The following is a 15,885-nucleotide window of genomic DNA, read 5'->3' as shown; positions in this document are numbered from 1 at the left end:
TACATAGCTCGCACCGACGTCACAGCGGACGCCATCTCTGGGTCGCGGCAATACTTTATTTTTTAATTCAAGGTCAAGGTCAGGACATCGGCTACTAATCGGCTTCTGCAGCTTTGGTCGCGAAGCTGAGCTTTTGCTCTGAAACAAAAAATTCAGGGGGCACTCTGGCTCTCTGAAGTGCTGCAAGTGCCTTTCCTGGCGCACTGTGTGTTTTTTTGTTTTTTTTTTCATATTTATTTATTTTAGTTTTTATTTTTGTTTCATTCCTATTTTTATTTTTTACTTTTAGTTTCTTATTTGTTTTATTTTATTTATGAAACCCATGCCTTCACTAGATGCGCCTTTATTCGTGCTCAAACCCTGAGCCTTTGTGGCGGAGTGGTAGCGTCTCCACTTCAAATGCCGCAGGCCCTGGTTCGATTCCGAGCCTCGACGCAGTTTCTTTTTTTTAAGTAGTGACGCCCATTCCTTGGTCACGACAGTATGAGGCATTAAAGGCTTTCGCCTTAAAATACGCGGAGTGTTCGAGGCGTTGCCATTTGCCCAGTCAGCGAACGCGCGCTTCGCCCCCAATCAACAACGGCTTCCGCGCGGCATTTCCAACGGCGCAGGCGTTTCAACCTCGCTCCCCAGAGAAGGAGAATCGCGTTATATATATGCAGCTTCGAGTGCGCGCCCGATGGCTTCCCAACTGTCAGATGGCGGCGCGCGCGCGCGCCATAATGCATGGCGTCACGCCGGCTCCCAAGACAATGCGTCCTTGTTTTGCCCACTCGTTTCCTCTCCTCCGCTGGCGCGCGCGCTCTTCGTATCGCTATAGAAAACCGCGCGGCGGAAGGGACAGACCTGGCGCGTCATATACGCGCGTGCTCCTCGTCGAAGGCCAAAACCTACGGTGTTTTTACATTACACTGTGTAGATCTTACCGGTACTCGCCTATGGGGCAGAAACGTGGAGGCTAACAAAGAGGGTTCAGTCAAATGTTTGGGAGAATCCCCGAAGGTGTAGTAGATTTTGTAATAAGGGAATAATTACTCACTGACATCCATCCACGAATTTTTCTTTGAATGTGAAGTTTCTGAGAAAGCTGTATAGCTTTCCTTTGTAGCCGTATGGCTGCGCTTGGGTGGATGTCAATGAGTAATTACTCCCTTATTACAAGAGGGTTCAGCTTAAGTTAAAGACAACGCAGTGAGCTATGGAAAGCAAAATGATAGGTGTGCCGTTAAGAGATCGGAAGCGGGCGGAGTGGGTGAGGGAACAAACGCCGGTCAATGACATCATAGTCGAAATCAAGAGGAAGAAGTGGGCTTGGGCAGGGCATGTAATGCGAAGGCAAGATAACCGCTGGTCCTTAAGGGTAACGGAGTGGATTCCAAGAGAAGGCAAGCATAGCAGGGGGCGGCAGAAAGTTAGGTGGGCGGATGAGATGAAGAAGTTTGCGGGGATACGGTGGCCGCAACTGGCGAAGGACAGAGTTAATTGGAGAGACATGGGAGAGGCCCTTGCCCTGCAGTGGACGTAGTCAGGCTGATGATGATGATGTGTAGATTGCATCAATACGTTTTCTTAGGGCCTGGTGTCATTATATGCGAGGGGAAGTTCAAGTGTATTGTAGTAGAACTCGATCGTGTTTCTTTTTTTTTTTTGTTATGAATAATTTCTACCTAATGTAGCACAACCGCAGAGCACCAAACATTGTGTCGCCTCCTGTTAACGCGGTTCATCCAGATAAGAAGCTGAGTAAAAAGCTGCCCGCGTCGTCGCCGTTCGTATATGGTGCATATCAATCGCTGTATAGAATATCTATAGGCCCGACAAAACCCGTTCAATATGCGGCTAACGCCGCAGTTCCCAACAGCGCACAGTTTGAGTACTAAACAACAGTACGTACTTCCGATTTCGAAGACTACACCCGACAAACGTGTGTCGACTGTATTATATAGTACTCTGAGGCTCACAGTATCAATCTAGACGCGAAGGAGTGAGCTGACCTCTCTATCCCTCACAAACATTTTTTTAAGACAGTGTATAGACTGTCCATAGACGTCTGTCTATAAAGTCTATAGACTCTCTACAGACAAATCCTAGAGAACAGTCTACAGGCAATGCAAACGATACAGACAGTCTATAGACAATCTATAGATTTATGGCCATACACTTTCAATAGACATTTGTCTGTAGGCAGTCTATAGACTATGAATAGACAAAAAGAAATATCTATAGGAAGGCAATAGAGTCCACAAGAAGACTATAGACTGTCTATGGACCATTTTTATAAGGGTAGAGATTCCATTTTATTACAGGGAATGCGCCAGAGAACAGCTTACTCCAGTAACCATTCAGGCGTATTCGTCTGTAGATTGTTTGAGCGGACGTGCACGGTCATCGCTGTAGCGCCGAGGAGCGTTTTTTGTTATTATTTTGTTTTTTGTTTCGTGTGTCTCGACGAAACTAGACGCAGCCACGGAGAGCGCGCAGCAGAGCGAAGAAGACTGCGCCTGTTTAACGGGGGTGGGGGGGGGGGGGGGGGGGGGGGGGGGGGGGGGGGGGGGGGGGGGGGGGGGACAAACGTTCCCGCCGCTGCGGAAAGACGTTGCTTTCGCGCGAGCTACGGTTACAATGTGTCAGTCGCTGGCGCCGGTGCAGTTTATTCCAGCAGCTGCTATACCCGGGCTCACCGGCAGTGAAGAAACCCGAACCGCCGTTTATTCTGGGGGCTGGCGTCGTTGTCTATAGCTCGAGGACACGGAAACGAGCATTCCGGCAAACGAACAAACAAACAAGCAAGCAGGGAAACGACAAAACGTGCGCGAAAAAATTCTGGGGAGGGAGGGCACTTTGGTCTTACTAAAGTGCTATGAGGCGAAAGCCATTTCCGCCTCTGTTGCTGCCCCTGTTACTGTGGTGATGACGTCATAGGTTGACGTCCCGTGCATGCGCAGTACATTTCCGGTTACAACATACTGCGCCGTTTGATGACGTCATCAGTTTTTGTTAATTATTTTTGTTTTCTTTAAATTAACTAATTTCGTTTTACGACATACAACGCAATGTCGATGACGTCTTAAGTTTGACAGCTAGGGTGGGACAACTTCTGTGGACGCACACGTCGGTGAGTCATGAGCCTATAAAGGATTTCGCCTTAAAATCCGCTGTATCAAGCGTGTGCGGGCTCTGACACATGTACGCTGTACTGGAGCCGTCCGGATTATTTCCGCCCACTGTAAGGCGCGTCAGATTAAGAGCACTGAGCTCTCAGTACGCACAGTTTGCTTCCCGGCTGCTTCCTTTAAGGGTTCCTTAGTGAGTTTCTTTCTAATTTATTGTTTTTATAGGAGGCAAACGTTCAGTAGTGACATGGCAACGTCGCTCCCTAAGCAACTGAACGCGTCTCCATTACGAACGTACACCGCCTGGTGACGGACACGTGCATGCACCCAGCCACGAGCTAAGAGCATGCTAAGCGTATACGCGAATCCCGTTATTCCGCGGCCGTTACAGCGTACTACGCCATTGCGCAAACGGTGCGGCTCCATAATGAGCGAACAACGGTACAAGCGCATGTGTTCCACTGCTCTGCCTCCTCCATAATTGTCCTCGCATTGCGCAATACTGCCACCGACGCCCCAGTCGCACTCACGCACACACTCTCGTTTTCTGCCGCACACCGTCTATAGAATTCTGTGCAGCGGTGTGAAAACTAACGCTGGCGTTGCAACCAGTCGATAGTGTAGAATTCGCGGAGTCGTCCACATGATTCGCCCCACGTCCGGACGCTCCAGCCAATCCCGACAGGCGCAGATACGACAGGCAAACCGGTCCGGCCAATCAAGAGCCGCCGATCGGCTCGCGCGTGACGTCAGGAGATTGGTAGGCTCCCGCGGGATAGGTGGCGGTAAATAAGCTGATTAGACAGACGAACTGGCTTTTCGACCCAGTCGACCACCAACATGGCGGCGGGCGGTGTGACGTCGGTGCAAGATGACGTCACAACAGACACCAACGCTACACCTTGCGTAACACTGAACGCTTTTTTACTGAGTTGAATACTCCCAATGTGGGCATAAAAGTAGGGCTCCAGACAGTGCTACACACGTCCCCTGCGCGACGACGACGGGTCGTGCTGGCATGAACAACGGCGCCGGGTCCCACCTGCGACATCCTGTTGATGCCGCACCGACACCGCCACGGCACACGCCGGCTGCTGCCGCCGCCATGGCGCGCAGGCTTGGGGAGAGGGAAGTAGAGAGTGGGGGGGGGGAGAGAGACTCCTCTGTGAGCCAGTTTTGACGCCGCGCTGTCACATGTCGCGACAGTGACAGCGGCAGACCACGAGCCGAGCCGGCGAAGGTTGGGTCGAGAAAAAACAAAAACGAAACAATGGGAAGGAGTATGAAGAGACACGAGCAGTCCCGCAGCTAGTACAGCTCTGTCGTTCGCCATTACCACGTCCTGTCCCCTAGATTGCCCCCCCCCCCCCCCCCCCCCCTCACCAACGACACGAGGCGGCCTCTTTTGACAGTTAAGCGGATAGATGAAAAAAAATGCCACGCACGGAGTGAGCAAGCGTGTCGGGTACAGAGACGGTCTAATACAGTTGCATAACGCCGAGCTGGGCCTGACTGCGCGCTTCGGAATTCGTTGATACGAGCACAGAGTTCGAACGCGGGCAAACAAAGCGCGTGGGAATTCTGCCTTAGTGTGTGCCCGCGTCACTAAGTGCTCGAGTGACGGAGTTGTGCTAATCAGTACGGGCAGTGAGTAACCCAAGACAAATGGTGCGCGGGTGACGGAGTTGTGCTGATCAGTAGTCGGCAGTTAGTAACCCTCTCCAAGAGATCGGTGCTGCCCGAAGTAGTGCCTCAGCGAGCAAATAACTGACTGCGCGTCTGAAGCCGCGTTTACATGAATGTGACATAAAGCGTATATCGAGACGACTTTTCGAGAGAAAGAGTAGGTTTTGTGAAGGAAAGGCGTTACCCGTCCTCCACTCTCTTCCTCGACGTTTTTGCTCTTTCCCTCAAAAGGGGTTTACTTGAGTCGTCTTCTGTCGCATTGATGTAAATTGGACTCGAGTGATCTAGCAGCCGCGTTTACATGAATGCGACACAAGTCGACTCCACTCCAATTTTTGAGGGAACGTGCAAAAACGTCGAGGAAGAGAGCAGAGGACGGGTAACGCCTTTCCTTCACAAAACCTGAAAAGTTGTCTGGAGTACAACTTCTGTCGCATTCATGTAACCGAGTCGTAGTGAATGTCTGAGTGAGCGCAGGGGTGCGCTAGTGAGGAAATGTCGGTATGCGTGTGTATCGTGGTCACTGTGCTGTTTCCCCGCTCACAAAGGACTAATACGTGTAAACGTCCGAGCGAGGAAGTGAATTTCTGGGTGTGGCTTGTAGGTATGTGAATATTCTAGTGTGTGATGCTCATGAATTCGCTGCCGAATGAGTGAACGAGTGAATACTCGAGTAAGTGATTGCACGAACATCCACGTGAGTGAGTGATCAAAAGGATTTCCCGGAGAGTGACTGCAGTCAACCAGCGATCTATAGAGGTTACTTCGTGCGTGATGCCTCTGACAAGCGCACATAAACCAACGAAACCTGCCGTACCGAGATTATAAACTGCTACGAGTATGGCTTGCACAGTGACACACACGTATACGGAAAAAAAGGAAGAAGAAAAAACGGAAATGCCGTTCGTAATACCAAGCCAGAAGAGAGTAGGCAGAAAAAAAAGATGAAAGACTGCAGCTGCGCGGCTGTCTAACGGTTACTCTTTCCCTTTTTCCATTCAGTTTTTGTTTTTTGGTCAGAAAAAAAAAACGTTTTGCGAAGAGGAAAGTAGCGAATAAGCTTGAAGCCCGCAAAGTGGATATTTGTGCGCCCAAAATCAGAGCACAGCTGAGCCCTTATAAAAATGGTCTATAGACAGTCTATAGACTTCTTATTGACTCTACTGACTTCCTATTGATATTGCTTTTTGGCTATTCATAGTCTATAGACAGTCTATAGACAAAAGTCTACTAAAAGTATATGGCCATAAATCTATAAATTGTCTATAGACTGTCTATGACATTTGTATTGCCTATGGACTGATGTCTAGGATTTGTCTATAGACAATCTATAGACTTTATAGACAGAACTCCATAGACACTCTATAGACTGTCTAAAACTTTTTTGTAAGGGAGGGCTGTCGTCGTCTGGCCCGTGGCAGGGTTATCTCCGCGCTTATCCGTTACTCTCTACAAAGAAGAGTGTAAAGGGAGTAGTAGGATGTCCTCCCTTTGATACAGGAGAGTGCGGTAGAAGACAGTTCACTCCCTTTTAACTCCCATAGTGGTGTATTCCTGTTTGGAGTGTACTAGCATGGCAACAATTCGGCGAAAGGTTGGTGAATTCATAGCCTGATACTTAACGCGGTCACTTCGAACATCATGAATCGCTACATAAACCATATCCCGATGGAGACGCAGCGGATATGTGCCAGAAATAAAATACCAGGGTTTCATCAAAGTCGTAAAATTCCAAGGATGAATGCGACCCATTTTTTTTTTGCTACATCCCATAAAAAAATTATTTGGACAGTCCATACATTTTTCATAAATATTAGTCTATAAAGTACATAAACTTTCTATAGACAAATCCTATAAATTAGTCTATAGACAGTACAAACCATACAGACAGTCTATGCACAATCTATAGATTTCGGCCACAGACTTTTAGTAGACTTTTGCTTATAGTCTATCTACAGACTATGAAAAACAGACAAAAGATAATATCTAGAGGAACGCAGTAGAATCTATAAGAAATCCATAGAAAGTACATAGACCGTTTTGATATGGAATACGTTTACGTGAGGTTGGTCGCTGTTTTCTCTTGTTCTTCTGCAATACTCCTCACCACGAAATCAGGCTGTGGGCTCAGAACAGTAAAATAACCTCCCGAGCAAAATACTTCAGTACCATTCTTCCGCAGTTTCATTAACTATGCGCGCGAAGCTTACGACACATCAAATTAACAGATAGCCGAACATGCAAAGCTTGAGCAGCACTTCAACGCCACAAGTGTGACAACAACTTGACATTAGCATGCGCCGTTCCCACTTAAATCGGCGAGCATCAGGTGTTATGAAATTTAATGCAACCTGCGTTTTGTATTGAAGAAAATTACACATCTCACACACTATGTCACGTAAAAAACAGCCAAGCCCTTAACAACCCGGATGCGTTTGCAAGTCGCCTCCAACCAAGCTTTTTGACAACCACCATCGCGGAAAAAAAAGTTTACGCTCGAGACTCGGCTGGAAAGGTGCCAGCTTAGGGAAAAAAAAACTCTGCCCCCTCTCGAGTGGAGATCGGAGATATGGAGTGGCGCTGTAAATAACGAGATAGTAGTTCTGGAAGGGCGATCGCGTAAGGACAAGCCAGTCTCGACCCTTATAAAAATCGTCCATAGACAGTCTATAGGCTTCTTATAGACTCTATTGCCTTCCTATAGATATTTCTCGTCTATTCATAGTCTATAGACTGTCTATAGACAAAAGTCCACTAAAAGCGCACGGCCATAAATCTACAGATTGTCCATAGGCTGTCTATAGAATTTGTATTGCCTATAAACAGCCCTCTAGGATTTGTCTATAGAGAGTCTATAGACTTTATAGACAGAAGTCTATGAATAGTCTATAGACCGTCTAAAGAGATTTTTGTGAGGGCCACCACCATCGGGAAACCGCGCGCAATTTCGCGAGGCACATGATCCCGGGCAGAACGACCATCGCGTTCCCGAGACGTGTCGCACCGAGTGGTTAACTCAATAGAGTATCAACAAACCCTCAACGCATATTCAATTCACTCAACGAGATTTCGACGGAATCTTCATCGGGCACATTCAATTGCACGCGCATCGAGTACTCCACGTAGGTATCTTATTGCGGTGTGTTAACTCAATCGAGTATTAACAGAACCTCAACGCATATTCAGTTCACTCAACGAGATTTCCACAGAACCTTCATCGAGCACTTTCAATTGTATGTGCATCGAGTACTCCTCGTAGATATCTTATGGCGGTGTAAATCATGCTTGCCTAAAAGATAATACGAGTCTAACGAACGACAGTTAATTGGTCAGGAGAGGCGACGTTGTCAGTCGGTTTGACGCAGATGTTTCACTCTCGATTTACCCTCACAAGCACTTCATTAGAGAGTCTATAGACTGTCCATAGACAAACCCTAGAGAACACTCTACAAGCAATACAAATCCTATAGACAGTCTATGACAATCTATAGATTTACGGCCGTACACTTTTAGTAGACTTTTGTATATATACAGTCTATAGACTATGAACAGACAAAAAGAAATATATATAGGAAAGAAATTTAGTCTATAAAAAGTCTGTAGACCATTTTTTAAGGGTAATAACATCGCAGCATAAATTTGCAATCTAGTGACGTAAATGCACCGGCGCCGCATCAGTTAAATGAGCGCTTCCAGAATAAGATAAACGGCCGATGCATCTGTGTCAAAATTTAATCAAAATTCCGAGTTGTTCGTTCCATAAAAGGCGTATAGCTGAAGCTGTCTTCCTCCTGTACACTGTACGAACACATGAGGCGGGAAAGCTTGGCTGTCAAATGTCTTTTGCCGCACCGCGACACATGTTGCAAAAGTGTCTAGCGACGCAAAATTTCGGTTTCGGTAAATGACCCCCCCCCCCCCCTCCTCCCCCCCTCCTCCCTTCGGGCGTCAGAACTGCAAAAAAGGAATCGGTGCTTGGCGGCGAGGCTGACACGAATTCAACCCTTGCCAGATCATCGTCAGTCAAATTATATATACTGTGTTGCCAGTTAGTAGCTGGCTTTCAAGCGTCGCATTCCGAGGAAATCATTTACATAGAATGACTTTAAACTGACGCGTATTCGGAGAGGCGTAAGGAGGTCGAGGAACGCGAGATGTCAAGCGCTGGAAATTGCGTAAGGGAGAGAAAAGTACAACGCTGACAGCTGCCGCCCAAAGCAAGTCGTTGCTGCACGGATAGACGCTTGTGTCGCCACGTGGGAAACTCAGTCGCGCATGGAAACAGTACAAGCTCTCGTTACAGCGAAATCAATTTGTGAGAACCACCGCTTTGTGCGAAGTCTTCCCAGGTCGAGCTGTATCTAGATTGCCCTCTACAGCACCCCGTAACTGAAAGCATCCTTCGGAAGTTTGTATATTTACCGCAGACTTTGGGGCACTTCTAAATGCGCATTTGTTTGTCGATGTGAGATCCTGGCGCAACTGGTTATAGCGAAGTGCGGCTTATAACGAAACGTTTCGCCGCTTTAAAAGTGTTAGCTGTCAACGAAATATACACTACAAACAAAGCTTTTAACATGACAAATTATTGTTTTGGGGGGTAAACGTAGCAGAGTTGTATCTGCAAGATAGAATACAGCCTACCCGGTAGATTCCCGATAAGACTTTGACAAATCAGCGCCGAGTCCCTTAACGCCAACAAAAGCGGCACGAAAGCCTTTCCCGTTCCGTCCATGCCGGCGCGAGCTTGACAGATCTCGCTTCGCCGACATTTAGAAAAGCATGCGAGCTTCGACAATGCGAGCCCGAAGCGCCGCGTCGCATATTAGAGCGGGGGGCAAATGTGAGGCGACGAATGTGAGCATCAGCGACGGCAGTCACACAGCTGCGTTTCGAGGGCGTATGAGCGCGATTTAGAACACGCTGACAGGAGCGGCAGCTGTCAGGTCGCGCGCGCGAAGCCCGCAGATAAGACGAGTCAAGGAGACGCAGCCACAGGCGCCGCTGATATTAAAATGCTAATCTGGCGGGTTCGAACTCGGCTAATTCGAACTTCCGGTTCATACGAAATAGCACGCTTTCGCGCCGTCAACACAAACTGCATTAAAAATGCTGCTTTCAATTCGAACTCTGATTAGTTGCAACAAAGGTTCGGTGCTATTCGAGTTCGAACTACCGAGAGAACCCAACGAGGAACGGTGTTTGCAAAGCAGAGCCCTGATGAGTAACCGCAGAGAGTAGTGACCAACACCGAACGAGAGACTCTTTCATAATAGCATGACAGCGCCACGCTAAGTATAATTTTTCGATAAAGGTGAGATTAAGCACGCAGTGCTATAAGAATCTTCACTGTCAACACACCGAAGCGGTGGCCTTGTGGTTGAGCGTTCACCACGCATGCGGTAGGTGCTAGGTTCGACCCCCGTGTCGCCGAGTGCCCGTCGGCTTTCTAATGGGTACAAGCTTTCCCCGGCCTTATGATCGGCTTATCAGGGTCGAAGTGCTCGGGAAAACGGCCTCGGGCCAAACCGTTGCCGATGAGGCCTCTCTCAATGTCATCTACGGTTACACCTGTCTTACGCAAGCCACCTCCTTCTAACAAGCATGTCAACCTCGTCACTGCGCCTCATGCTATTGACACACTCGGGGTGCGTTTCACTTTTCCCGACTACCCACTCCATCTGTCAATAGCAACAACTAAAGAAGCAAAAAAGTGCGCTTAGAAAGGAAATGCCCAGACATTAGTGGCTCCCTATACGCGCGAGCTACTTTCGGCGCGGCAAGGTTTTGAACGGCAGTTTTATTCTTTCATGTTTCACGTTTAACGTGACAGTGTCAGAGAAGCGCGCATGATGGCGGTGGCGGTCGCCTCTTCATACGTTTTTATTTATTTTTCTTGCTGTCTGTGCGTTTGTGTACGTGTAAGAAGTTCTACAGACCAACTCTCGTCGGACCAACTCTCTATAAACAAATCCTATAGAGTAGTCTATAGGCAATACAAATGTTATAGACAGTTATAGACAATCTACAGACAATACAGGTAGACAGTCTACAGTTTTATCTACATAGTTTAATCTACATATAAACAATCCACAGTTTTATGGCCATACACTTTTAGTAGAATTTTGTCTATAGACTATGAATAAACAAAAAGAAATATCTATAGGAACGCAATAGTCTATAAGAAGTCTATAGACTGTTTATAGACAATTTTTATAAGGAAGGACCGAGTCCACTGCAGCATATGCAGGGCATCCTGCGCATGGTAAACAACACGATACCGTGCTTTAGTAAGGCTTTTTGACGGGCTAGTTGGTACATATTCATATTTGAAAAGCTGTGCGCTAAAAAGGCGCTTCTTTTCTGTAGTCTCTATCCTTTTTCCTGTGAACGTCTTTTTAGCGCACAGACTTCACATATGAATACCGTGCTGTGTCCTTGCTGTCTACTTTTTCAAGTACGCATTTGTCAAGGAGCACTGTTCTTCTCCCATACAAATAAAGCGACCGATGGGTGTACTTCCTTTGCAGTGACGTAATCAAAGTCCACGCTGACGCACCAGCAAGCCACAAAAGGCGACAGGCTCAGGTTTGAAAAGAAACTTGGTAAAGGTCTAACACGAACGTGCCCCCTTCAGACTGTTGCGCCCTATTGGAGGAAGGCGACAGAGAGTAAAAAGAAAAAGATGCCGGAGACGGCAGCACGCAGCGAAGACTCGGAGTACCATTCGATTTGCTTGTTTTGTTTGAAAGCGACGCTGCAGTGAAACTTGCCTGCTATAAAACACGACACGTCTTGGCGACAACTTGTCACGGTCAGGACGATCGCTGCGTCGAGACTCAACAATTTGCCATTTCGGTCAGGGAAAAACAATGCCTGCCCGGGTGACACACAAACTGGACCTGCCCTTTTTAACGGCCGCGACCTGAATCGAGTCGGTCGTCACTGACATCTTGTATCATCACCCACCCACTGTCACAGAAGAGCACAGTTCGAAGACCGACGCGAGCACAACCGCGTGGTAGACAACCCACACAGCTGTGCACAAACCAAGTTAGTAACCAGCGAAACGGACAAGACGACAACCGAAAATGTATCGACCGGGCTGACGTCTGTCATAAAGAGCGCCACGCCGAGCTCAGACCGCACAGCAATCTCCGATGGTTTGTGCGCTGTTGTCACCGAGACAGAGCTACGACACATCGGACGAAAGAACGAACTGGGGGACGACGAAAACAGAGAATACATTTTAACGAGTAAAGAAATAAGGTAATCGCTCACGGAAGTAAGAACCACGGACGATCAAAGCGCGTCTCTCCACGGCGCAGGTGCGTTTCCAGATATTTGGAAACGCCTCCATCGCCGAGTTGACAAGTCTACCCCCTGACATGACGTCGGCACGCGCTTCTGGCAACGCAACGGCAACTCAGCCCTATGCAGTTGCAACTGCAGCAACTCGGAAAAAAGCACCAGCACAGAAACGCATTGCGAACACGACACAAACACAACAGAAGCACAATAGAACAGAGCAGAAAAAAAAAAACGCAACAGAAGAAACACAGCCGACCCGCATAAGTAGAAACTCAGAAAAGCAACGCAACAGAAACTCATCACAAACACAAAACAAACACGAAAGGGACAGCACAGCAGAAAATCGAACGGAGAAAACTCAACAGAAACACACACGCACAACAAAGGCCGGAGAAGGGAACGTCAAAGCTGCTACGCGGAGAAGCGGTTCACCGCGTCGGCCTCACTTCCCGGAGCGTCAACGGCGGGCGAGCCTAGCGTTGCTAGCGCGCGAAAACGCCAGATGCGCGCTTCCTAGACGCGAACGGCTATAAACGCCGGGGCGGAAACGACGAGAGAGCGCGGCGCATCGCCGGACCACGTGCATCGCTCGATGGTCGAGAAAAAACGCGTACGATCGGCACTGAGAGACATAACGGAAGGTTGGAAAGGGGCGGTGTTTTTGAGAGAGAGAGAGAGAGTCTGTGTATACAACCGAAAACAAGCCCGCACGCACGCAACGTTGCGCGAAGCTAGATATCCCCAGTTATTGATTACCGCGCTGAACCCGAACAACAATAGGGGAGGGGGTTTAGAAAGCGAACGGACCAACTCCACTAGAGAGGGAAAACTGCAACAAGATGGCAAGCCATGCCGCGGTAAACGTATGAATATAACATCCTGACAGCAGCTCTCCAGTCGGTTTCCTTCTAGCTTTGACGTGCAGTAGGCGATACGAAGAGGGCGCAGCGTAATCGTTACAACACCGAAGAGATATTGCAAGCCAGCTATACCGAAAAAAAGAGAAAGTATTGAACGTCTGGGAATATCGGGCCCTGGGTCGACGTTATACGCGACCTCACGAAGCAACGCCGTAGTTATTAAGCGCGCGAGAGAAAAGTTGACCTCTGCGCGACTTTGCTTTGCAGCGCAGGCGTAGAAGATCGTAAACAAGAACACACCGAGGCTTACACAGACTCCCGAAAAATGCGTCGAGTATATGGCGCACGACATACGAACGCTAGACAGTTGCTCCGTGGGCTAGCTTCTGTTATTGAGCCGTTATTACGTTTTATCCGAAGCTCATTCTATTCCACCAACTCATCAGAGTTGAATCCTTTTTTTTTTTAATTTCCTCTACGATGACCTTTCACAAACGTTATCACATCGTGAAGTCCAGGGAAACGTCTGTGCAAGAGCAGCTCGAAGGGAATAACGTCAACGCCGTCATAAGAGCTAGGGGTGATAGCAGGAGCCCCCCTAGATATGCTTCTGCCCCACAATGCGTATGAGCGGGAGCCTAGGAAGACGTTATAAGGAGGGGAGAGGGGGTGGAGGGGGGGGGATTTGGGGGGGGGGGGGGGGGGTTGCAGTTGTAGCTACAGCGGACGCGGCTCTTCGGCCGGCGAGCGAGATAGGAAAACGCTATTTCGCCTCTCGTCTTTTGCGTCACACACGCGTGCGTCGCGGCTGCAGGAGAGCTGTCAAGGGCAACGTGGCGACAGTCCTAGCGCTCCTCCGCCGCCGTAGCGTGCGGACGACGACAGCGGAGAAAGCGGGAAGTAAAACAAAAAGAGAAAACAAGGAAACGAGGAAAAAGGAAGCGTATCGCGGCCTCCTCACGTTTGTGTCACATTTGTTCCCGCTAAACGGACGAAAAATCGACCCAGAGACATACCGCGGAATGCTGGGACTGCAATGCTTCTGTTTTATAGCCACAAATTTGGGCAGAGAAGCAGCGATTCTGATGTGCAAGAAAGGCGAAATGCAAATAAATTCGAACACGCGATCCATGCGCATGACGATTGTGAGCAGCTATTGACGTCGCAGAAACGAATACGGCCAAACCGGGAAGTCGCAAGAAGCGGACGGCAAAATAAAAGGTGCATGTATTCAACTGTCGCTGTCCTCGCCTGCTTCGTGCTGTGCTGGCAGCGAAGAAGGAAGAGAAAGGAAAAAGGTCGCGTATTTACAAGTTTTGCAAATTTAATACAGGCGGCAGTTCGTCGGATATTTAGACCGTCGCTACGGAAACACCACGCTGCACTGTGGTCGTGCTGTCGCCGTCAATGTCGCGCTAATGTCAAGCGTCAAAGCCGGATGACATTTGGCGCCTCGCGCTCCCCCCTGCGACGCGGAGCAACGGTTAAGCCGTTAATCGCTTTAGCCCCTAAAAAGAGAAAAAAAGGAAGATGACGTTTAGGGTGACAGCGCGCTTAAGAAGATGAAGGTTGTTAGAAAATTCGATTTTTTTTTTTTTTTCGCACAAGCCCTCTGCACCGAGCGCAGCGCGAGGCAGTTGCGACGTTTCGAACTTGACAGCGGCACGTGGTCGCTCGCGCTATCGAGCCGCCGTTACGCGAGGTCAGCCACGTTGTCTCCGCGTTTCGAATAATGCAACACTCACCTCTCTTGGACTTCATCCTGATGCGACCCAGCAGGGCGACGGCGACGAACGGCCGCAAATGTCACGGACTCTTCACCCCAGCGTCTGCTATTCCCATGTCGTGTGTGGTGCTCCTGCGACGTCGTCTGCAACGCGCTGGTCCAGAGTTGTCAGGCGTCTGCTACAGAAGCCCGGTTTCTGCGGCCGTTGCCGAGACGCTCCTCTTTCGGCCAATCCAGGGCGGCACACGCAAACACACACAACACACGAGACAGCAGCGACCACGAGATCGACAGAGCAGGGCTGCGCGCGGGGGCAAACGTTAAAGCGGCGAGCGGCGCCTAGCGTCTGCTGCTTCACTCGCCGGGGCAGCAGCGGCGGCGTGCGCGGCGTTGCGCCAAAAGTGCGGCTGCTCGTGCTCCCAGCGCCGAGAGCGCCGCCGAACCACGATCCACCACAGCGCCAGCGGCGAAGCCGGCTTTCTCGCTGGCTTCCCTGCTGCCTGCCAAACGGGAGAGCGCGCGGCGCGAGCACACCGCACTCTCTCGTGTTTCCCGCTTCTCGCGGAGGAGGGGGCTGCTGCCGCCGTTAGCCGCTGTTGCGACGCAGGCCGGGGAACGACGCAGACGCTTGCGACGCTAGCGACGCCGCAGCTCAGCAGCCGGTGCAGCGGCAGCGCGGATTCGCAACAGGTGCGCGCCCTTCTCGCGCGACGACCACGTCGTCTGCTCCGCGGGCCGGCGCTAGCAGACGACGCGGCGGCCCCTGACGACGCCGACGCCGCCGCTGGCAACGGAATATGCCGACGGAGAAGCCTACTTTCTGGATCCGCCGCCGCTCTGTGTCCCTGTGCTTCCATCCCCCTCTCGCCTCGTACTTCACATTTTCTTCTCGAACGAGGTGGCTAGAGTGGTTTGCTTCTGCGCCAGAAGTGCGACAAGAACTGGACGACAACAGTCGTTGTTTGCGCATTGCTACGCTGTGTCTGTATACCACCTGCGTCTGCTCAAAAAAAGGTGTGTTGTGCTCCCGGGTGGATCGTGTTACGATGCGAGGAAGTGTTACAAAATTCGTTTAATGCGGACTCAGTACCACGATGCTTGGGACATCGGTTTCGGCCAAACGCAACGAGATAACGAGTGCTTCCTGACGTGTTTGTTTATACGTGTTTGTTTATTTGCGACCTGCCAC

General features: G+C 49.6%; 1 protein-coding gene across 1 annotated transcript in view; it reads right to left on the bottom strand.

Annotated features, from left to right (window-relative positions):
- Positions 1 to 15,266, bottom strand: part of LOC149335362 (uncharacterized) — a 150,485-nt gene extending 135,219 nt beyond the window's left edge. Inside the window, exon 1 of the mRNA XM_089552045.1 lies at positions 14,716 to 15,266. Coding sequence (XP_089408171.1) covers positions 14,716 to 14,731 — 16 coding nt within the window. The 5' untranslated portion in view covers positions 14,732 to 15,266. The remainder of the gene's footprint in view (positions 1 to 14,715) is intronic.
- Between the last annotated feature and the right edge of the window lie 619 nt (positions 15,267 to 15,885).

The sequence above is a fragment of the Amblyomma mixtum genome, chromosome 7, assembly GCF_055824585.1.
Source record: "Amblyomma mixtum isolate Tamu chromosome 7, ASM5582458v1, whole genome shotgun sequence".
NCBI classification, from domain to species: Eukaryota; Metazoa; Arthropoda; class Arachnida; order Ixodida; family Ixodidae; genus Amblyomma; species Amblyomma mixtum.
This window is presented reverse-complemented; position numbering and strand designations above follow the sequence as displayed.